The 24,700-nt window shown below is 45.6% G+C and overlaps 1 protein-coding gene across 1 annotated transcript; it reads left to right on the top strand.

The window, feature by feature from the left end:
* The first annotated feature begins 373 nt into the window (after positions 1-373).
* KLHL6 (kelch like family member 6) lies at positions 374-22,797 on the top strand. The gene is made up of 7 exons (XM_009089352.4): positions 374-716; positions 5,431-5,596; positions 12,031-12,480; positions 14,570-14,807; positions 18,112-18,314; positions 19,373-19,586; positions 21,812-22,797. Exons 1-7 carry the CDS (start codon positions 457-459, stop codon positions 22,111-22,113), a joined length of 1,833 nt encoding a protein of 610 aa, XP_009087600.1. The 5' UTR covers positions 374-456; the 3' UTR covers positions 22,114-22,797.
* The last annotated feature ends 1,903 nt before the right edge of the window (positions 22,798-24,700 follow it).

Genomic DNA, 24,700 nt, shown 5'->3' with positions numbered 1-24,700 from the left:
CCCAAAGCCCAAACCAGCTCAGTTATTAATAATCACATACCTGGAAAAAGAAATATAAAATATTTTGCTTTTTCCCTTAGCTGCCCAGTCCACCAGGAGTGCTTGATAAGCATGTGGGGCACCTATCAATACAACCAGCAGATAACAGCAAGGGACTGGCTTGAGGGTGGTAAGCAGGCTCTCCCTGTCACTTGTAATCTTCTCACATCCAGAGGCATCTTAAGGCCTTTCTAAACAAGCTGATACTGCCTGAAAATCACTGAAAAAACCCACCCTTTGTTTGTGTTAACAGGATGAGAAAGTGCAAGGCTTCCTGTTATGTGTGTGTGACAGCTACAGATAAGCAGAGACCTCTGGACAGGAAATCCGCCCAACTTCTGCAGTGTGATTTGCCCAAAGCTGAGGAGCTCTTTTTAGATCGAAGCACCAACAGAATGAGACAGGGCTGGCCAGAAAATGGGGGACACGCTGGAGAAGAGCTCTGAGGAGCCTGAGATCTCTTTGAACAATGAGTGTTTGACGAAAATGGGGGACCTGGTGGAAGTGTCGAGCGGTGAAAAGGTCAAGTTTGACGATACAGGTCTCTCTCTGGTGCTCCAGAATGGCCTTGAGAACCTTCGCCTTGAAAATTCCCTCACAGACGTCATCCTGTGTGTGGACAGCAGGGAATTCTCCTGTCACCGAGTGGTCCTTGCTGCAGCAAGCAATTATTTCAGGTAAGGTTTGTAACAAACTAAACCAATACACTTATTTTGCTTTTTAGACTTGAACTGTAGGTCTCCAAGGAGTGAAAACTGGGCGTTGAAGTCTGCAAATTCACAGTGAGCCTCTAATTCCTTGTGTCTTTCAGCTTTTTTAAAGTTGGAGACTTAAATAACTTGGCAAGTGCAAAGTTGTGGATTTGCTGGAGTTCTGATACCAGCACTCAAAAAGTCTGCTGGAGGCATGCAAAGGAAGACAGAATATTGGCAGACAAGTCCATGAGAAAAGGGTGTTTTGACCAAATATCTTTAGCCACTTGTCTTGTCCCGTTGGGACCTGGGCAAAGAGGAATTCAAATAGTAGGGTATTTTTATTGAAATAGGAGTGGGTTTCTGGAATTTGCTAATTTTTCCTATTACCATTCTGGGGTAAAAATATATATTGCGTTAAATTGTTGAGGAGGAAAGAGAAGGAATTTTCCAGCTGGAAATCAGTTGCAATGGGAAGTATCTCCTTGAAAGCAATTTTGCCACTTCACTGTCTCCTCCTGGTCTGCTTGAATTTTTCATTCTTTCAATACAATAGGTATTCTATCTGAGAATACTGGCCAACAAGAACAAATTTTAGACACACAGAGGAACTTGGTATCAGTTTTAGCACAGATTTTCCATTATCATTTAGACAATATCATTTAGACTGTCACATTTGCATGGCTGGGATTTTTCTTTCTTTCTTTGACTGCTAAGTGGTCAGATGACTGAACAGCTACAGAGGAAACACAAGAAAAAAGGACCTGTGACCCCTTGTGACATGAGCAGAAAGCTAATTTTAATGGAGTCTGCTAAGCTTTGCTGGTAGTGCCAGAACAGTTCTGCTTTTCTAATCTAGAATAGAGATTGTGTCTGTGAATATTTGGAGACAGGTATTATTTCTACAGAGAGACTATATTTATGGCATATGAGAAAATATACAGCTAAAAGCAGAGATACTCAAATATTTCTTACCAGCATTGTGTGCATAATGGACAGCAGATGCACAAATTAAAATCAAAATTATCATAATGATACTTTGACAAAAAACCCCAATTTCACTATAAGTAAAGATGCTGCAATCAGAAGGATTTCCCATTTAAATCCAGGCAAGACAGTTTTATGACAGCAGCTGTTGGCCAGCTTTCCACAGAGCTTTTCCTGAGCTACAGCCTGTCCCTTGGAAGGAGGGGGGATACCTGGCTGGAGGTCATCCCATCCCAAGGCAACTGCACATGTGTGCAGGGTCTGCTCCTCTGGGTGCTTCTGTTTGGCTTGGCTTCCCACAGAGCTGAGATTTATTACATCTCACTGTCTGCCAATGCCTCTTGTCACGACTCTTTGGGTTAGTTTCAATCACATCTGGCACAGGATGGAAATCTCAAACCTGAAGTTCCCTGAGTTTGATGGCAATCTGCAGCTAGGAAAGAAGAGATACTGGGCTGGCACCCTTGGTGCTCTGCAGGGTAATGAGCAGGGTGTCCCAGCCAGCACACAGTGCCCAGAACAACCACACTGCACAGCCAGCACAGAGCTGAGCTCCTGGGAGGGACCCTGAAGAGAGTGAGAGGAATAAGGAGGGAGAATGGAGGGCTCGGGAAGGGGAAGCTGAGGTTACTGTAAGGAGGGAAAGAAGAATGCAAGTCTGCAGGGAACTGAGCTTCATTGGTTCTGCTGCTCACAAGGAGCCTTCATTCATTTTGCCATAATTCTTTGGAAGCTGCATGGCCCTAGAGAAAGAAGGAATTCTTAAATCCCACTGTTCCTGTGAGTGCTTTCCAGGCTATGACAGGACCTCTAGCAGCCATGCACAGGAGCAAAGCAAAGGGACCCAGTGACTCATGGGCTTCATTGCCCTGCAAGTTACACAAGCCCTTCCTGAAGGCTGGGTGCCACAGTGTGGGCAACCCACAGCAGCTGACTGGAACACACTTAAACAAAGCTAACCCCTTCTAGGCCTTCTTCAGCACTGCTGGAGAGTAGATAGACTAATTCTTGTGATGTCCTGCACCCGTAGACATAAAAACAATTCTCCATTTACCTCCTTGATGATAACAAAGCAGAGAAGAGAAATGCCAGCTGACTAAGGTGGAACAGTAGTTCTTTAATCCTGCACTGCCCAAGAGTAGTGGAAAACTGGGGCTGGGAGAGGTTGAAGCCATTTTCCAGAGCATCCTCGAGCTCCAGCATGGTTGTTTGAAGTCAGGTTCATAATTCCAAGCACAAGCATTCCAGTGTGGGAGGATGCTTAAAAAGTGCTTTACGAAACTGCAACCTATCATTTATTTTGCTGAGATTTCTCTGCTTTTAAATTAGAAAAAACTTTTATTTTTTTCTAAAATTATGCATTTTTGGGTATCTAAATTTGGCACTGGGCCCTCAATTCAGATATGCATTTCTGAGAGTACATGTTGGTTTAAAAATGCAGTTTAGAATTACATAGGGACAAGAACCAAGGAAACATACAATTGAATTAGTAGCCCAATCTGAAGGATTTAGAGCCTCCTGAGGGTAAGATCAGAAAGATTCAGAGGCAGCATTTTAATCCCTAGGAGAGAAGCTCAGCCTGAGTGGTGTCAGGTGTTCCCCCTGCCAGCACACAGGGTGGGAATGAGAACACTCCATTTGAGCAGAAGAAAGGCCACAGGAGTCAGCTGTCCTGTGCAGCACTGCCCAATTCAGAGCAGAAGGAAGGCCACAGCAGTCAGCTCTCCTGTGCAGCACTGCCCAATTCAGCCCTGCCACGATCTAGAGCAAAGAAGCGGTGGGAGAGCACCGTGCTTAGAGGTGTGATGTCTGCAGCTCACAGCCACGTTACATCAATCCACACCCTACGAAATTGGGAGTGGATGGCAGCTCTAAAGCAATTACAAAGATTAGGAGACAGATAGGCCAAAGCACTTTGACCAGACCCCTATGCAAAGCCACCAGCAGAATGCTGAGGCTGGTTTCTGAGCAGCCTTGCACAAATGTCACCCTGGGTATCTCTGACTGACCCCAGCAAACACTCTGGTCTGTGGGACAGAAGTAAGACTCTGACCTCCCCGACAGGGATGGGTCAATACAAGTCTGGAGTCACCAGCTTAAGAGATGAAAGGAAGAAGAGCAGACACCACCTGCACCCTCCATGGGCCTGTTTCTCATTCAGATGAAACATCCGGCACCCGTCAATCCCGCACGACTGAAACAGCTCTGCTGTGCCAGCCTCCCTCTCCGTGCTGAAGCCTATTCCCAGGGAGAAGTGGGAACTGAGGGCTGCTGTATTCAGATGGCCACCTGCCCACACATCCCCACTTTCATCCCTTGACTGTGCCAGACGGAGAGACGCTAAATGAATTCCAGTCTCGTGGTCACCAAAGTTAAGGAGTGTTTGTTTAAATGCCTTTGAAATAGTCTGATTTCAGTAGCAGCAGAAGCTGGATCATGAGGCAGGGCAGTGAAGCCCTGCTTTGCTGGCCTGCCTCATGAGATGAGTGAAAGGAAAAATGAGGATTTTGGCTGAACAACTTTGCTGACAAGTAACTTCTCTGCCCAAATTTCCTGCTCAAAAGTTAGGCCTCTCTATCCAGAGGCAGTTTTGCACACTGAGGTAACTAAGACCTTGCTATAAATTCCTGCTGAGGTAAGGAACAGGTAGTTCTTAGAGCAAGTAGCAGCTGGCATCTTCCATCCATTTGCCATTCATCGTGCCTAACTGCTTTGCAATAAAATCTGTTTACATCTTGGTTCCAGTAAGATGTGTCAATCAGACAGCTTAATTCAGGTACTTCTTTTACAAGAAAAGCATGGCCTAAGACTTGGGACCTCCAGCCATTTCCCAGGTTGCATTGTCCTGTCAACATTGTGTATGACTAATAAAGAAGGGCTTGGAATGCAGGGTAAAGAGTGCTTCTAATTACACTTTAGATCTGCACATGTTTTTCACCAATGCAGTTACAAGTGGACTCATGTCATTCTGATCTGTTGAGACAGATTCCAAGTGATGTGACATCTTGTTCTCTGAATGCAGTGAACAAGAAGGGGCTGATCAAAATCCTAAATGAAAGCAAAAAGCATTGGAAGAAATACTTAAATCTATGAATTGAAAATGCAGAGGAAGATGTGTGTGTTTGTCTTGCAGCTGTCACAATGCAAAATGGATTAAAATAGCCCTTAGAGAATTTCTGATTTATACCCCACATGAAATATCTGCCTAGTGCTAAAGGTATGAAAGGTGGTCACCTTTCAGATGCAGTAGTATCCACCAAAGAAGAGTTGCTATCTACGTGTATGAAATCACTGCACTTTCTGCCTAACAGTAGTTCCAATTCATGCAAATTCAATTGTTTCTCTAGCCAAGAGGTACCAACTTTACAATCCCAAAATTTAGCAGAAGAAAATTCGGACTCTAAATTAGAAGAAAATCTATAAGCCATTCTCCCCTGGCCCACCCCTGCTATTAATGCCTTTTGCTACCATGGAGCCCCAGGTCTGCTGTAGAGCACAGAGGAATCCATCATGTATGTATGCCTTATCAAACTCAGGAGTACAGAGGTAAAAGAGCAACAAAAAGATATTTTATTGTTTCTTTTCAACAGGAGTAATTGCATAAAATATGAAGCAATCAGAGTATTCTGTGTTGTAATCTAAATAGCCCAATGTTTTCAGAATGCCTCATCCTGATTGGAATGCAGTAAAAGATAAATGTCTTTCTTTCCAGGGCCATGTTCTGCAATGATTTAAGAGAGAAATATGAGGAGAAGATCATACTAAAAGGAGTTGATGCAGAAACCATGAATATACTCTTGGACTACACTTACACCAGCAAGATGCTCATCACAAAGCAAAATGTACAGAAAGTCTTGGAAGCTGCCAGCCTCTTTCAGGTACAGATAACTCAGATGCACTGACCCAGTCTCTCAGTTCTGGCAACACCATGTCTTACCCTGGTTAGCACACTGCAAACTTCCCTGATTTCATGGGTTCTGGAAGCATTTTGTTTCGTATTTACTTACATTAGGTAAAAAATGGCAGTGGCAGCCACGTACTGGAATTTTGCTGTGCAGAGTGCCACGCAAACAGAAAAAGAGCCTGGCTGTGCCTCCAAGAGCTGCTCCCATGTTCTGCCTGCCTGGCTGTGCTCCCCAAATTTCAGGTCAGTGAAGGCCAGTCAGAAGGGTTAGTAGGCAGCAGCTGGCATGGCTGGCCAGAGCAGGAAGTGACTTTGCCTCTCTGTCTCCCCTGCCTAGAGACGAAGGCTTGCCAGCCAAAGTTAGCATCCTCCTTTGTAGAAGTCATGATGTAAAAGGTTTTAGTCATGGCCTGGGACTTGTGGGAAGCCAGAGTTGGGCAGTGTTACTCAGCCTTTGGTCCACGAGGTATTCACGTGTCCTGGAAATCACCTGTGAGGTCTACCAAATTGCAGTGTCTGGTACCATGCTGCAAATTGCTAACAAATTGTAACCAACAGAACCTGCCAAGTGCCAATGTGTGTGTGTGTCCATTCCTCTCATTAGGGAAGGCAAGAAACACCCAACTTTGTGACCATCGTGGTTCATGAGGAAATTCAGACTCTTGAATCTTACATGGAAATTTTGCTCTTCAACTCTGGAACTCTGGGTTTTTTTTAGGACACAAGTCCTGTGAGGAACTGCTTAGGGAGCTGGGGGTGCTCAGTTTGGAGAAAAGGAGGGACCCTACTAAAAAGAAGGACCCAAACAGGGTATCCTCAGGGGGTACCCTATTGCTCTCTTCAACTCCCTGACAGGAGGTTGTAGCCAGGTGGGAATCAGGCCCTTCACCCAGGTAAAAAGTGATAGGACAAGAGGAAATTATCTCAACTTGTACCAAGGGGAGTCTAGATTAGATATTAGGTAAAATTTCACAAAGGTAACTTTAATGTCACCTGGGCCTGCAGTGCATTTTCCATGCACCAACACTACCAACTGATAGCATTAAGTGGCTACATTTGGTTCATTTTCAGGACATTTTCTATCTTGTTTTTGTTTTCCTTTGAACCTTTTTTCCTTAGGATCATTCCTCATCTTTTTTTTTCTTTTTTTTTTTCCTTCTGGATCTATCAAAAGTATAAACTAATGGTTTTTTTAATGTATCTTCCCTAATTTCATTAAAATTAAGATTAAATTTGGTTCCCAAGGATGGTTCTTTAAGAAAACCATCAAACTCTGTTAGAATAATGATAAAATTGTGAGGGTACCATAAGTAAGAATAGTAAACTAGAAAAAACTAGATAAACCTGGAACACCAGGAATGTGCAGCTAAAAACAGTGGTTGTCTTGGATACTATCAAGTTTTATAAGGCCTCATTATAAATTTATAAGTCCTCACATTTATAATGTGAGGGTTTGAGCTGAAAAATACGTTTTGTGCAAAAAAGATTCAGCTACTGAATCTTTAATAATCTACTATATCAAGCTGACAGAACTAGAGTTGTCCCAGCTTGTCCATGCTGCTATTTATGCTGAAGAACAGAGTTGAAAGAGTCAAATGTTTCATTTTGATATATCAACAGCTGAAAAGATTATTTCTGCAATTTATTGTAACATTTTTGTTTGATAAATTCTTTCAAATTAGTGACAAGTGAGAAATTCAAATTCCAAATAGGATCTTTTTATTTGACTTAGCAAGAACTTGTGGCAGAGCCTCTTATTAACCTTGGGGGCTTGGCAAAGAACCAAAGAAGAAATACCTTGCACAGTTCTAGATATTGCAGTATAGATGTAAATTATCTCCTTTTCTCTAGAAACTGTTTTTGAAAAAGTTTTATGTAATTATGCCTTTCTTTACTCCTTTCTAGTAAGTTTTGACCAAATGCAGTCAAAACTGACAGTAGGATGAGATGGAAGTCTGTTTGGAGAGAGCAGGCATCCCTGCCACGGTGGGGAAAACAGGTGAAGGGTTTGGAACAGCTGAACAGCTAAGCCTCACCCTCAAGTGAGCCAGACAAATTTTTTCCACCTAAAGCACAGTTGCAACACGAGTTCAATAGTCACCTCCTCTGTCTGGGCTGGTGGCTGCCCAGCCACTGCACTTGCAAGTTTGGTGCCCACCCTGGATCCCGCCCAGCAGCCTCTGCCACCCACACTGCCTGCAGAGCTGCTCGTCCTTTCACCTCTGGGAAGGGTCAGGATCCCAGCTGCTTTCCAGGGCCATGGCAGGGAACCCTGCTTCCCTCACCAGAACTCAGCAACCACCTCCAGACCTGTCTACAGTGCTCCTGCCCTCCCAGGAACCTCTGTATTACCCATTCCCTCAGCAGGGTTTGGGTGAGGGATCAAATAACTGTGGTGGTGGAAGCAAAGAAATGGTGAGAGGGAAGCACGATTCTGAGCAGATGGAAAAGAAACTATGGTCACCAAAGGCAGTGATACCTAATGCCATGGAAATACCAAAGGCTGTCATGCCCACTGCCATGTAATTCAGTGCATGCAGGTGTACAACACCATGCATTCCAGGTGCAGTGGGAACAGTGGAGGATGCCCTGAGCTGCCCCCTCTTTGCAGAGCAGGCCTGCTCTGCCCTCAGGGCATGGCCAAAGCAGCACCAGCCTTTTGGCCCTGACTGACCCCAAAGCACCTCTCATCCCTGGGTTAATCCACTTTACATGAGCAAGACACTCTAAGGGAAATACCTGACAGCCATCCTGAGGCCGCTGGGCAGGGCAGAGCAGGGTGCCAGCTGCAGACCACGCTGGACAGGAGGGCACCGTTTGCTACCAAAGGCCTTTAGGGCACTCCGGTGGGAGAAGGGCTGGTGGGCTCAGAACGCCTCCACTCCCGGGGAACAGCCCTGAAGAGGGTCTGTGCCCCTCAGCTACCTCTGGCAGGCTAAGATTGCCATCACTCCCGGGGAACAGCCCTGCACGGGTCTGTGCCCCTCAGCTGGCTCTGGCGGGCTCAGATCGCCTCCATTCCCCAGGGAGCAGCCCGGCAGGGGGCTGTGCCCTTCAGCTGGCTCTGGTCGGGGCTCAGATCGCCTCCATTCCCCAGGGAGCAGCCCGGCAGGGGGCTGTGCCCTTCAGCTGGCTCTGGTCGGGGCTCAGATCGCCTCCATTCCCCAGGGAGCAGCCCGGCAGGGGGCTGTGCCCTTCAGCTGGCTCTGGTCGGGGCTCAGATCGCCTCTTTCCCCAGGCAGCGCCCGAGGGGCTGTGCCCCAGCGGCTCTGGCCGGGTTTAGACGCCATCACTCCCCAGGGAGCAGTCCTGCAGGGGGCTGTGCCCTCAGCTGGCTCTGGCGGGCTCAGATCGCCTCCATTCCCCAGGGAGCAGCCCGGCAGGGGGCTGTGCCCTTCAGCTGGCTCTGGTCGGGGCTCAGATCGCCTCCATTCCCCGGGGAACAGCCCTGAAGAGGGTCTGTGCCCTCAGCTGGCTCTGGCGGGCTCAGATCGCCTCCATTCCCCAGGGAGCAGCCCGGAGGTTGGCCAGCTGGCGGGCAATCGTCTTCCGGGAGCCGCAGGGGCTGTGCCCCTCAGCTGGCTCTGGCCGGGGTTTAGATCGCCTCCATTCCCCATCGAGCAGCCCTTCACGATGCTGTGCCCCTCAGCTGGCTCTGGCGGGCTCAGATCGCCTCCATTCCCCAGGGAGCAGCCCTGCAGGAGGCTGTGCCCCTCAGCTGGCTCTGCTCTGGCCGGGGTTTAGATCGCCATCACTCCCCAGGGAGCAGTCCTGCAGGGGGCTGTGCCCCTCAGCTGGCTCTGCTCTGGCCGGCGCACCCTCGGGGCGCAGGTGTCACCGCTGAGCCGGGGCAGGACGTGTTTTCCCAGCCGAGGGTCACCAGCTGCAGGGTGCAGGGTCCGGCCCCACAGTGTGCTGCACACACAGAGGGATTATGAATGAGAGACCTTTCAGTCCCCATTCCCTTCCCTTTCTGGGGGTCTAGCTGGAGGCAGGGCTGCTGGCACTGCTTACGCTCCACCATTGAATCGAAGACAAGCAAAGGCTCATGGGGAGAGCAAATTTTACTAGTCAGAGTGAAAGCCAACTGGAGGCCAAGTAAGCATATGGGATGTCTCTAGCAAGTGAGAAACTGGATTCAAATGGGTATTAGGAGAAGGACTAACTTATTGAAGAAACTGTCCTGAGGGAATAGGGCTTTTTAAATGCCTGGATTGGCATTAGGAGGGGTACTCACAGTGGACAAGCAGAAAATTCAGAGCTCTGCCAGAATAATCAGAGCAGATGAAGCAGAGGCTCAGGGTTGTCTTCCTTCTGATGCTCTCTTGAGTCAGCCACCTGCTCTCCTGGGACTGACTGACATATACCCAGCAAGTTTTGGGGGAGTTTTGTGGGGAATTTAGTGTCTAAATGAAGGCAGCGGTGGGGAGTCAGTGCAGCACAGAGATGAGGAGCAGAGCCAGGGAAAGTCCTGCCTCGATTCGCTCCCAAGCAGCCCAGCCTCTCCAGTGGAGCCCTCAGCAGGGCTGTTTCTCACACCCACACCTCGAAGTTCTGCATTTGCCTGGCCACAAACAGCCCCGCAGGGAGGGAGTGGGGCCTGCTGGCCGTGAGAGCAACATGCACCTCCCTGTCACCTCCTCAGCACCGCTCTTAACAAGCCATGTATAAATAATTAGAGAACTCCACAGAGGTTTGCTGCAGGTTGGTGAGAACGTTGATTTGGGGTCTATTCCCAGACTCACAGATGACTCGATGAATGACCTTGGCAAATGCTAGGTTTGGTGGTTTTTGTGTCTCATTACTGACAACTTTGAATGCTTATGCTTAATAAGCTTAATAAGGCTGATGCTTAACCTGCCTCAGGTCTGAAGCCTACCTGGTGGCAAAATCCTTTCAGATCCTCAAGGAAATGCCCGGGTGAGTTCAAAGTGCTTGCCTCGTGCTAGCCCTGAGAGCAGGCAAGGGGAATGTGGCAGGTGCCACGGTGCCACCGAGCTTTGGCACGGTGCCACCGTGGGCCACTGATATATTTTTATCACAGTTAATGTCAGTGGCAGCAACACATTCTGAGACCTCACATAGCCTCGTTCATCAGTCAGTTGCATTTCCCTAAACTTTTGACCACATCTAAATGTAAAACAGGAACCAGGCAGTCTGTACACAGTGTCTGCGATCGCTCAGCTCTGATAAACAGTCTAAATATGCCAACACAACACCGACGGGTCTGGAAGATTCTACCTAATTACTGCAACAAATCTACATACTACAGTGTTTAAAAATGTTTCGCTTCCTCTTTGCCCCTCAATTACTATTGCACAACTTTCCCCAGTGAGAAAACATGACTTAAAATGGTTTGCTTTCTGACACTGGACGGAAAAACAACCCAAAAAGCATAGATGGAAATGCACAACATTAGCTCTGACCCATCTTTATTGCACTGCTCAATTTTTACCTGAAATCACAGAGGTGATGGGAAATCCATTAAGATGAAGCACTGTAACTGATCAGTTCTACCCAAAACTGGTTCTCAGTTCCTGAGTAATCATCAGCAATCCAGCTCAGATCACAGTTTTTAGAAATACCCGGCAGACACCTGAATATGTGCACCTGGGACCCTCAGGTGGAGTTATTTTGCCAAGGAAATTTATGAGAGTAGTTGTGATGTCTTATTGAAAGCAAACACAGCCAGTTCTCTGATTAAGGAGATTCTGTGTGTAAAATGCATATCAATATTTTTTTCAGCCAATGGTGATGACAAAGTTCACTAGACCCTCTGAAGGCCTCCCCCACAACAGATTCTTGCCAGAAAGTCCTGTCTGTCAGAAATCTCAAAAGAATTGCTGATGGTCAATCTCTTCCTGCCACTCACCCCAGTCTAGGACTGCTGCCCTCCCAGACCTCAGCGCTCATTTCCCACTGCTCTCACAAGATGCATTTGGAGTTTGATGGTGAGAGCATAAATGCAGGCAGTGGAGCCACCTTCACTCTAAAACCAGACTCTGTTCTAGCTGGTCTGAGCTGACATGCAAGATGAAGCAGGGAAAGCAAACTGGATGCCTGGGGTCCTTATCTGTCCTTTGTAACTCCATGATTGCCAGTGCTTTGAGATGTCATGGAGGAAAAGGAATAGTAGGAAACCCTTTTGTGAAACAAATAAAATTCATAACTGTCACAGGTCTTGGATCCTGCAAGAGGGGAAGGGAGCAATTGGATGCAGAGGGAATAAAGCAGTGGGAGGAAGAAATTCTCATTTCAATTTGGATCTTGGGAGATACCTGTGCTCAGATGATCCAATTCCTGTCTCCCCCAGCTCTTTGCTGCATTGGGCATGGCTGATTGCTCCATAGCTTCCGTGACAGTTTTCATTAACCCTTCTGTGCTTATACAAGCTTTTTGTGCCCACAGTTCCTGCGCATGGTAGATGCTTGCGCCAATTTTCTCACCGAAGCGCTGCAGCCAGAGAACTGCGTTGGCATCCTGAGGCTGGCTGACGCCCACTCCCTGCACAGCCTCAAACAACAGGTACAGAACTACATTATCCAGAACTTCACCCAGGTCCTGAACTACGAGGAGTTCCTGGAGCTGCCGGCAGACATCCTGTGCAGCACGTTGAAGAGCGATGAGCTCTGTGTCACGGAGGAGGCGCAGGTGTTCGAAACCGTGATGAGCTGGGTGCGTTACAAGGAGTCCGAAAGGTTTTCCCTCCTGCCCTACGTGCTGGAGAACGTCCGGCTGCCCCTCTTGGACCCTTGGTATTTTGTAGAGACTGTTGAAGCTGATCAACTCATTAGACAGTGTCCAGATGTCTTTCCTTTGCTCCAAGAAGCAAGAATGTACCATCTGTCAGGCAATGAGGTGAGTAAAACAGGGAGGTATTAGCCACTCTTTGTAAATGCCTCATGCTTCAGCTCAAAAATCAATTTGATTTTTGAGTGCCATGGAGCAGAAAAAGGTAATCACACTGAATTTCCACTAACTGGTGCTACTGAAAAGTCAAAATGAGCCTCAGAATTTTTCCTGCTCTCTGAGACAGTTCAGAAGGTTTTGGCAGGTTGTTTTAAAACAAAGTGCACAGCTTCCTGTTTATGAACATCTGAGCTTGCCCCTTCAGACACACACTTGCTAAATGAAGACCCCAGGTAGCTTCCCTAGTAAAAAGGAAAATTGTGTTAGCCCTGACACATCACCCTCTCAGCTATTACTTCAAGCCTAAGAAAAGAGGAATAATTTCCCCACCAAACTGTGCCACAATCTGTAATGACTCTTTCAAATGTGAAATGTAACATCTTTCCCTGTTACTTATGGGGGGAAATGTTTCATGAAGGAAATATTCTCCCTCCTGTGAAGAAGACAGTCTCTTTGCAGAGGAGAGGACTGCCTATCTGCCTTTTGCAGAGGTCCCTGCACCCAAAGAGACAGATTAATCCTGACACCCAGTCGAGTCCTGTCCTGCCTGCTCAATGCAGGATGCGGTGGATATCAGGTTCTTCCATTCCCTTTGGAAAGTGAGGTATCAGTCACATCTCCTTGGCCAGAATATGGGGGAGAGGGGAGAGCAACCAAGAGGTCAGATTTCACAACAGGAGCAAAGTTCGTGAGTGTGTGAAGAAATGTGTCCCTCCTGAGTGGAGTCACAGGAGGGCAGGAGGGCGTTGTGGGCCCATCACTCACGGCGGATGTGTCACCTGTGTCACCGGCACGGCGAGGGGGGACAGACCAAGTGCTCCTTGTGCTGGCCACTGCGTAAGGCACTGCTCGGTGAGCTGGGGCAGTGCCTGGAGGGAGCTCCCTGAGCAAGCCTTGTCCCACTGAGCCGCGCTGTCAGGTGCATGCGGACAGATAAAGGAGCGTTGCCCCGGGCTGAACACGCATTACTCTCATCTTCAAAGGGACGGCCGCAGGAGGCTGCCTGCCAGCTGCCCTCCCCCGGGGCTGACGCCTGGCAATGGTGGCAGGCAGGCTCAAACAGAGTCCTGAAAGCTGGCAAGTTTTGGGACTCATGTTCTATAAAAATGTGCTTATTCATTTTCTGGACATAGTCAAAATGCAAGATTCGTGTCTGTGTAGATAATATTTTTAAACACAGATTAATTATACCGAATTATAAAAACATGTTAAAAGCAGAAAGAGAGGTAAAACTTTAGGCAAGTTGCCTCCTGACACAGCATTTAACCTGTGAGTCTTGTTTGCAAGCATTTCCTCCAAGGAGAACACAAGTTTCCAAGCACCCCTTGCATTCTTTTCTCCTGGTGAACATCTACCTGGCTAGTGAACTTTTCCTGGTCAATAAACGGAGCCACCAAGCAGTAAATTAGAGCTAAGCACATTTCAGAGCCTGGTGGTGGCCTTAAATAAATCTTCTAATTTTGGCTTGAGGTAAGAGCTTATACACAAAGAAACAAATAAAAATAACCCCATCCACAGTTGAGAATTGTTATTGTTCTGACACTAACATATCTCTTCAGGACAAATAATGAGATCACTTACTTTTTGCTACCACTAACTGCAGTTTTGCTCTCTCTGAGCTCCCCAAGGCATACACAATCCTTGGGGTCCCCCTACCCTGCCCTCACTCTGTCAACCCAAATAAAACCTGTCCTTTTCAGCTACCTGACGTGCACCCAGCCTTGTCACTACTGCTCACCTGCATCGCTCTTGGTGCCATCCTGGTAATTCCTAAAAGAATCTGAAAGGATCCTAGTAGGTAGGCAAAAGCACCTAAGTTCAGAGTTGGAAAAATCCTGCTGAAAGAAGGACACGGCAACCTCTACTGCTTCTAGGATGCCTTTCAGGCTTTCAACTTAGAAAGCCTTGGCTAATTGGTTCAGTTGATGTAAACCTGCTGTGATTTGAAAAACAGGTAATCAAAGAAAAAGTCATCTGGCCTTTCTGTAATTGTAGGTGTAAGTGCCCTGTGTACTCACTCTGTCTCACTTGTATTTAGATCATTACAGAAAGGACCAAGCCCAGGATGCATGAGTTCCAGTCTGAGGTGTTTATGATCATAGGGGGCTGTACAAAAGATGAGAAGTTTGTAGCAGAAGTGACTTGCCTGGATCCTTTGAGGCGAAGCCGTCTGGAAGTAGCAAAATTACCAATCACAGAGCAGGAGCCAGAGAATGAGAATAAAAAATGGGTGGAGTTTGCATGCATTACTCTAAAAAATGAAGTCTACATATCAGGTAAGGAACAAGACATTGACTGGAAGTGCAAGAGGGGATCAAAGTGTTCTCACAATTATTTCTAGCTTTTATCAAGCAGCTTTAGAAAAATTAAGCACTGCAGGTATTTTAATGCTTTGGCTTTGGACATGCTCCAGAGAGCACTGGATGTGTAAGACACTGTCTAGCTCTGATTTGAGCACAGGATTCCTTTTCAAACAACATTGATCTATATGCATGGATATTTGTGTGCAGCACCCTAGACAGTGAGGTCACAGGAGGGTTCTTGGGAACAGTTTACCAAACATAAAATGATAAATTGCTTCAGCATCTTCTCATGACAAGTTCCTTTGAAGCTCCACATGCATTAGCAAAATCCTGCCAGAATCTGAGTCATTCTGCAAAAGTCAGTCAAGAACCTGCAGGGAACTGTCACTCATGTTTGGCTGCCCCCTGAAAGCTGCCATCACAGAGGGCTCTAGACCTGCCCAGCCACAGTTATTAACTTGGCAGTATAAACTGTCAAAGCCAGATGAAATCCCATGTTCCAGATACCCAGTGTGGGTCTGGACAACTCATGTGCTGATCATCATCCCAAGAGTTTCAGGAGATGTATTTAACTTCCCACACAAATACAGCTGAGCTCCACACAGGGGTTTGATCCCAGAGCTACAGAAATTTTACTCTGACAATCAAGCTTGTTAACCAGTTTGACAGCTGCTTTTGATAGCCTGTCAAAAAACAAGTTGGATGATCTTGTTCTGCTTCCAGAGGAAAAGTGACAGCAAGGTTTTCATCACTGTGACATTACAGACCATGATACAGAGCAGGGCCTTCATAGGTAGAAGACTTCCTTTCTGCAAAACTGCCCACCAAATTCTGTACTCCATCAAAACAGGAGAGTAGAAAGGAGGAGAGTAGGCCAAAGTGTGAATGCTTTGCTTAAGTGTGAATAGTGGTCCTTTGCCTTTATTCAAATATCCTCCATTGCATTCTTTCTTTTGGGAATCCACATATTTTTGATACTTCATTCCAATTAAACATTTATTAAAGCTTCATCCTGAGATAAGAAATAGATTAGTGCATTCATAACTACAAATAAAGAAGGTTTTTCCTTTCAGTCCACTATAGAGAGTTTCTGGCATTAACCCCTCTGTTAAAAGGTAGCTGTACAGAGAAACCTAAGTCAAATATTCCAGCTAGGGAATATTCACACCCTTGAGTTGAGAGATCTTTTTTCCATTTGCCTTCAATTTGTTACCCTTCCCTCTTTTTCAAGGCTTAATGCATTCTTTTAGTCCTGATATCTTTTCCAATGTCTCTTCTCCACTTTTATTTTATGTTCTATCCAGGCTACCTCCAGGCCAGGCTAACACATTCCCTGCTGTGGTGAGTCTAAGCTGGCTTTCCCTTTGCTTCCATTCTCACAGCTTCTTTTTCTTCCTTCTCTGCTTACTTTCATATCTCTGAGTCCCTCTCTCCATTCCTTCATTGCCTTTCACCTTTTTACCCTTTGCACACAAATAAAAGGCTGAGTGGACCAAAGCCATTAGCACGTTTTTCTCAGCTAAACCAATTAGTGTCTCAATCCTGATTAAAGAGATGCTTCCTCCTGCATGTCCTTCTACTTTTGTTTGCTTTCTTTACTCCTCTAATTTGCTTCTACTCTGACTTGACTTTCATTTTTCCTAACTTGATCTCCCTTTCCATGTGCTCATTTCCCTCCGTATCTTGGAACAGTCTGGAGTCTTCCCTGCTCCTTTAGCATCTCAAAAATAGGAAAGTCCTTTGCACAAGATTATGACTACTGTTAGATCATGATTTCCCCAAAACTGTTTCAGTGCTTTGACTGGATGGCTCGAAACACTACATTTGCAGCATAAATGAAAATGACAAAAATTATCATTCACCATTCTGATGCTTTTACTAATTTAGGTGCAATTTCTCTTCAAATTAGGAAGAATTGTGGTCCAGAGGAAAAAACAGAAACAAAATTAACTTCCAATCCTCTCAAAAATCTCTCCCTGTCCCCTGATGTGCAGCAAATTCATCCACTGTTCCAGCTCAAGTTAGTACATGGGTTTCAGCCTGTGGAGGAAAGCACAAGCTCATGTCAAAGGGAAATTTCAAGTGAGAGTAAAGGGAACACCTGCAGTCTCTCAGCCCCATTGTAGCCATGAATGCTGCATTCAGGCCCTTTGGCCACTTCAGCTATTTGAGTGCAAATAAAATTCACCACATACATGTGAAAAATACTGGGACAAAAGCATTACAAACGACTCTTTCTAGCATGCTAATTATCTCCCATTCAATCTGCTGTTTGGCCCAGAGATAGGCTCCATCAGTTTGCAGTGATCTGTCTGCACCACAGAATACCAATGAAGGCAGACATTTTCTCAATGGAATATGAATTCTCTTTTCAGTATATTCACCAGTGAAGCAAATGTTTAATCAGGTTGCAGATGATGGAATCAGCTACTCAGTCTGTAAATGCAGTTTCAGGCTTAACTAGATCTGTTTGTATTACAGTTACACGAGAAACTGTAGGCAAACAACAGCTCTTGTTTAAAACACTGCTCTCTGCTTTAGCACAAGCAAAGATCCACTTGCAGGTCAACTCTAGAATGAGTTTGCAGGGTCCAGTTTTGATCTTAAACTATAAATATGAAGCTTACCCAAGTCTGTAGAGAAAGAGACCAGAAGGAGAGGCACAAAAATGAGATCCCAGCCATATGGTCCCAAGGTTGAATAGTAAAACTTCCAAGTCCTGCAGGACTATTGTTGGTAGCAGTTCGGTCAGGTCTTTTGCTTTATGATGCAAACCACAGGGCTGGCTGGATCTGCCCTGCACAACCTGGCAGTTTTCCAGCGCATGCCTGTCTTCAAGGGATTTGGAACTACCAGCTGCAGCATCCTCCACTATCTTACTTAAATCACATTTGGTTTTTTGTCCCTTTGCAGCAGATCTGTAAAGCCCTGGTGTTCACATGTCACCTTGCTGTGTGGCTGGTTGTGCACTCAGTATTGAAATGGAAGTGGTTGTGGTCTGGTAAAGTGAGGAACAGTGATTTATCTTCAATGAATGTTTGGCTGTAGAAATTGTTCCGTTTCCTTCACTATTAAGTAAACTAATAATTTCTTATAACTAATTAAACTTATAAATTTCTAAATGCAGAAATTTTCTTCTGTTGTAATAGGACCAGTTAACAATCAATAATAATGATTGACTTTCCATTGTGAGAGAACACACTTAATTTTAAGCCTACTGGAGTTTTTAAATAAATACAAGCTGTGCTATCATATTTACACGTCATGTACACTACAGGTGGCAAAGAAACAAAGCATGATGTCTGGAAATACAATGCCTCCATCAACAAATGGATACAAATTGAATATCTCAACATTGGGCGCTGGAGACATAAAATGGCAGTGTTGGGTGGCAAAGTGTATGTCATTGGGGGCTTTGATGGCATGCAGAGAATCAACAGCATGGAAGCATATGATCCCTTTCATAACTGCTGGTCAGAGGTAAGAGGCTGTACCATGTAACATTTTAATTATTTGGAATATTTTATTTAGGAAATCTTAGGCTTGGATTCATCAAAATGATCTTGTATAGTTCTTTTAAGTATTTCTGGTCTTTAAAACCCTGTTTTTATTTTTTTTTTCTATAGAAATGCATATGATTTAAAAGTCCTCAGATTGCCAGCCAATCATTTCCTGTGAGACATCTAATGCCCAACTTTGTTAGTTGGCTTTAAAAGCCAGTAGTACATAAATCAAGGAGTAAGAATATAGTATGCATGAGCCAGAGCACAGGCTGAAAACTACTGCTCTGATACGTTTTATATGTATACAAAATGTGTCTATCAAGCTGTGCCTTATCTATGGTATGGGTTATACATTAAAGTGAAAGTTCAGGTTTGAAGGTAAACAGGATTAAACCCCCCCCAGTTCTACTCACTGTACTTCAAGCCATGAGAGGAGAGAATTAGGCAACCAATTAATCCATGACAGTAATGAGATGAGGCATCATAACAGCAGATACAACCCATTGTCTCTGGATTATACAAAGCAATGTGGATGACTAACAGTCACAGCTGCAAGTAGCATGATCAGTAAAAACAAACCTCTTGTGCTTTTTTGCAATGTATGGAAACATGTAAAGAAGATTTTTGGCATTTCTGATATTTCCTAGCTTTTGAATTATTGATAAAGTAATTTTAATTTCGGCATTTGAACAGAGCACATTTTTATTAAGGGTTTTTGCAGTCTTAAGGAAAAGTTGAAACATACTTTTCCCTTATCCTTAGAAACATCATTCTCTGAATCCTTCTTAAAAAGGGACGCCTGACTTAAAATTCTGCAGGCTCCCTCCCCATGCTAGAAACATAAACTACATTGATTTCTTGAAGTTCCTGAAGTTTGGAAGGAATGTGGTTAGCAATACAGTCTGTTGGCTCTGTTTCATGAGAGATTTTTTTTTCAGTTCAGCTGTTAAAAAACGAAATTCCCATTCTAATGCTCCCCATGGGCATCAGTCTGACTGCTTCACATGGTTACTAATGATTCTCTTTGGTCCCCAGGCTGCTCCCCTGATGGTCAACGTGAGCTCCTTTGCAGCAGCCAGCTACAAGAAGAGGCTGTACGTGATTGGGGGTGGCCCCAATGGGAAGCTGGCCACAGACAAGACGCAGTGCTATGACCCGGCCACCAACACCTGGAGCCTGAGGGCTGCCATGCCTGTGGAGGCCAAGTGTATCAATGCTGCCAGCTTCAGGGACCACATCTACGTGGTGGGTAAGTGCAGCACCCATGGCTCTCCTTGTCTGCACCCTGCAGGGCTTGGTCCTGTGCTTCTGTGAGTTTCACCCACATGGAGTGTAATCAGTGAGCTTAGCGAGGGGTGGGAATCCAGGAAGGATGTTCACAAACAGTAGGGAAAGGTCACCAAGTCCAAATCCCTGTTAGCATGGCAGCTATCTTGGAAAGCTGGAGCTAGCCCAGAAACAGCTTAAAGCCATCCAAAGATGTGTTCATAGTGGCAAGGGCATGATCTCATGACTACATTGTGTCCCCTCTCCTCTCCAGGGGCATTACACAACCCACTGCATACAGGATTTATGCAGGGATAAGAGTACTAGGAGGCCCAAAGACCCAGAGCTCTTCACTAGATTGCACTTGGGGTTAATTCAGTCAATCACCAGAACTGGAATTAGAAATGGAAGAAAAAGAGTTTGAGCTGAGCTGTGGGGGTAGTAGGGAGCCTACATACATCTCCAGATGGTACTGGGAAAACCAAGAGAAAAAGAACATTTGTTTTCAAAACAGGAGCTCTGAAAATTTTCCCCTCCCTCTCTCAGCCTTGGTGCAGGGAATTTCAATGTAATTGATATGGTGCTGAGAGCTGGCATAGAGCTGGAGTATTCACCAAATAATTAATGGTGCTCTGGAGGGAGATTTATAATCTGCATGTGTGTGCACATACACACACACACACCCCTTTTGTGTACATAAATACCGCATGCTTGTCCTCAGCCCTGGAGCTGACCTCTCCCTGTTTGTACATGATGACAGAGAGAAGGCACATGACTTATGGGCTAGCTGATGTAACTCCTGATAAAATGGACATGATACCCCAGTCACACTCATTCAACATCTTTCAACCAGCAACATCCACTAGTAAATCTCTAGTTTATCTACCTGAGAAACAAATCTACTCCAATTGGATAGAAATCAGCCCCATCTGAAGTTTAAAAGATAAAAGAACATTTGGTTACTGCATCCAAAGGAAACAAATTACCCAGACTGATGAATTACCAACTAACAATGTCTGTTTTCAGTCTGTTCCAATTAGGTCACCTCTGAATGACTTGATCAGCCCTCAGGTACTGCACTAGTATTGTCAAACTCAGCATCTTTTATAAGTACCACAGATAAATGCTCAATAAGACCATGGCTTCAAGGTTTCCCTATTTAGAAGGACAGTGCCAGACTCTTTGCAGAGGTGGCCAGGGACAGGACAAGGAACGATGACCATAACTACAACATAAGAAGTTCCACCTCAGCCTGAGGAAAGACTTCTTTATGTTGAGGGTTGTAGAGCACTGGAACAGCAGCCCAGTGAGGCTGTGGAGTCTCCCTCTCTGGAGACATTCCAAACCCACCTGGATGCATTCCAGTGTAACCTGCTCCAGGTGACCCTGCCTTGGCAGAGAGGTTGGACTGGATAATCTCCAGAGGTCTCTTCCAACCATAACAATTCTATGATTCTGTACAGCTAATACAGAATACACATTCAGTGCCTGCAAATTTCAGAATAACAACCATTTAGCTGCTGGTAATCTCAGGAGGGAATATGTTTTCATAGCCTTTCATGAGAATTGAGGTATTGACCATTTTTTCAAGAGAAAAAGGACACTGCAAGATTGAAAAGGTGCACTAAGAACCTTTACTAAGAATCATTAATAACTTCAGTTTTGGGAAACACAGAGAAACTGAAGGTCACTCTCTGTTTAACCAACCCCTAGAAAGATTATTGATTCAGTCTGACAAACTCTAAACAAGGAAGGGTTTTTGAAAGCAGCCAGTTCCTGGAAGAAGGAGGGCTGATGGACAGAGGAATGAGTGGAAAAATCCTGTTCCCATTTCTAACAGAGATGGTTTACCACAGCTGGTCCTCCGTGATCTAAGCTCTTTTAAACAAAATAGCATTTTTCTGAAGCTGTGTCCTTAGCTGGAGCAGCAGGTATGAGAATGATCTGTTGCTGAGTGTACTGTGGTCACACTGAAGGATCACAGCAGTTTGTTCTGGCCCTAAATTCCACAGCCTTGTGAACAATAAGTAGCCTTCTGCAGATCAGGCTTCCAAAACAATAAAGGATCCTGTGACCTTGTTTTTTCTTGGCTTTGGGGCACAAACCGTTCTTACAAATGTCAGGAACAGAATCTTGTTGAAGTGGATGGTTGAATTAACATCCCCTACAGGAATGGCCAGTGCAAACCAATGTCCATTTCCTTCCCAGGTGGGGCAATGAAAGCTCTGTACTCGTACAGCCCTCAGGAGGACACTTGGTGCCTGGTGACTCAGTTCACCCACGAGAGAGCCAGCTGTGGCATTTCTCCTTGCAACAACAAGCTGTTCATCACCGGCGGCCGAGATGAAAAGAACGAAGTCATTGCGACAGTGCTCTGCTGGGACCCTGAAACCCAGAAGCTGACAGAAGAGTGTGTCCTGCCCCGGGGGGTGTCTCACCACGGCAGCGTTACCCTCAGGAAGTCTTACACGCCCATCCGTAAGATCGTGCCCGGGGCAGTTTCTGTCTGACCCGCAGGAACTCCTGGCACAGACTGCAGTGAGGATGGGTTTGAGCTGGGGAGCAAAGGATGGGAACACCACCACAGCTCCTCTGGGAGTTATCTGTATATATGCTGAGTCCTTGTGTTTCCTCTGTACATTACATCCTTAAATTATCTTCATTCCTTCCCTCCACAGCAAAACGAAGGGACCAGCTGTAGTTTACTCCTGCCAACACAATACCTCGAGTCAGGCAAAGAAATGTAGGTGGGAATTTTACTTACCAGCTATATCTACCCTGGAATGTGCTTGAACTGGCTCAGTCTGGTCCCAGAGTTTGGTCAACTATTTATTGTGAGATGTTGGATTTGCAATACCTACTAGTGAAAAAAGAGAAGTTGCTTTTGGAATTAAATATTTTTAACTTTGGTAGGTCATAACATTGTGTCTTCCAAAGCTGTGCTGTTTTTCTCCCAGTGTTTGGCACATTAGATTAAGTCTGAACCAGTTTGTTTGTTTGTTTGAAGATACTTTGTTGATTTTTCAGTTCTGCATGACCAAAAAAAAAAATCCATCTCAGTTTGCAAACCTTGCTGTCATTTCCAAGAAAGAGACTGCACAGGCTGCAAATGTAAATGAACGCTAATTTGTTTCCACGGAACATTCACCGCGGCAGTTTTCTAAATAAAACAGGCCAAACCGAAGTTTCCCTTCCCTTTGTTGTGTGCCGGGTGCCTGTTGTGCCTGGAAGCCTTTTCCCCTCCCATTGCTGCGGCTCCATCCCTGTCCCCATCCCCACTGGGTGGCACTGCGCTCCCAGCGTTTTCCGGACGGCTTTTGGCTTCCTGCAGCGCAACCGGACCAAACAGTCTGCTGGAGAGAAAAACACTTCCAGGTACTGTTCCCAGCCTGGTTCATGCGACTGTCACATGCTGTACCAGAGGGGACAAATGTTCAACGGGCCAGGAGGGCCCAAGTCTCAAATCCCGGCATCTGGGTCAGTTGTAGGGAAAGAAAAACAAACATTGAAGAGGTCACGCCCGGGACGCCCTGGGACACTCTTGGCCAAAGACTGGGAACATATTCCCGTCCCTCCTCCCCTGCCTAGTTGCTGGAAAGAGCCAACTCACTATTAAATCAAGACAGAAAATACAGTGCAAAACAAATCTCTCCAAGCAGAGAGCAGTGACTCCTTCCAGTTTCCCTCCCTCTCTGTAATGTCTCCTTTTGCCTTATACAGTATTAAAAATAATATTTCGGTAGTGTTAGGCTGGGAAAAAAACACGGGTTCCTGAATTTCAGCACACTGATGCCAGAGTGCTCAGTGGTGTGGCAGGACCTGCAGACAGTCCTGGTGCAGGCTGGGCAGGGTAGACACAGCTCGTGGGGTGGGTCAACCCTCCAACAGCTCTGTGTCCTTCCCTCAGAAAGACTGCAAGAAATCCTGTTCCTTCTGCAATTTGCCCCATGCCTTGACCACATCTCTGCAATTTCAGCCAATCCCCACAATTTCTCATTCTAATTTCCCACAGGCCTTCCATTTTCAACTACTTTTTAATTGCTCCCCTTCCTTCTTTATGTTCCTGTCACTCTGCAGGTCAGCACTTCTCACACTTCCATGCTGGCCCCCACTCTCCCATCCCACTCTGCTTTTCAGAGGGCATGAAGAAGGACCCTCCAGACAGAGTATTTTATTTCAAAAGGTTTTTGTGAAGAACAGTCTCCACCTTTGCCTTGGTTGGTAGCACTGGCTGGTCTAGAGGGACAGAGAAGGTGGATGAATGGGAGGGTTCTCCCTTTCCTCTTGAGGAGCTGCATTTTGTATCTTTAGCTGTTGGAAAAACCAATTATATCAGCTGTTGAATCTGACTAGTTCTTCCTACTGAGAATCATCCGAAAAACCAGCAGCCCTCAGGATCTGGTTGCTGATTTTCTCCCTGTAATGTTTGCAGCAAAAACTTTTATTTTTTTTTTTATTTCTTGAGAAAGATAAACCACTGAATTCTCCAAATAAACTTCCTAATACAAATTCTTAACTCCACATCTCCAAGGCAGGAAACAGCCTTTTGTCTGTCCTAAGGTGGTTTCCTAGTCACATGTGCAAACCTTGGGCAATCGTAAGCCAAAACAGCCCTCACTGACAAACACAAGACAGCACAACCACAGCTTGGCTCCTTTCCCCTCTCTTAACTCATGAATCGCTCTCAAATTCTGACATTTTAATAGCAGTGAGGGAAGAGTTGTGGTTATTTGCCTCTCTGCTCTTTGTACCTTCTGGATTCATGTTGCAATCCGAAGGGCTTGAAATACATTGAAAAACAAAAACATTCAAATCAGTAGTTTTATACAGACACCAAAAATCACAAGGTTTGTGAAAATAATGGTAAGAACCAGAAGTGCTGGGGACTCATTTGCCAGCAGCGAGGTGGGGGTGGAGACAACAGAAATTAAGTTTCAAAACCTTGCAATTTCCATTTCCTATCACAGGCTCTTTCTCATCTGCCGCGCATCCCCCCCTCCGGCAGGGAATGACCACAACCACAGTTTCTGCCCAAGGAACACAGAGTATCAGGTGTACAAAGCAGTGAGCAGCCAAGCACAGAGCCGACTGTCCCTG

This window comes from Serinus canaria, chromosome 9, assembly GCF_022539315.1.
Source record: "Serinus canaria isolate serCan28SL12 chromosome 9, serCan2020, whole genome shotgun sequence".
NCBI lineage: Eukaryota > Metazoa > Chordata > Aves > Passeriformes > Fringillidae > Serinus > Serinus canaria.
This window is presented reverse-complemented; position numbering and strand designations above follow the sequence as displayed.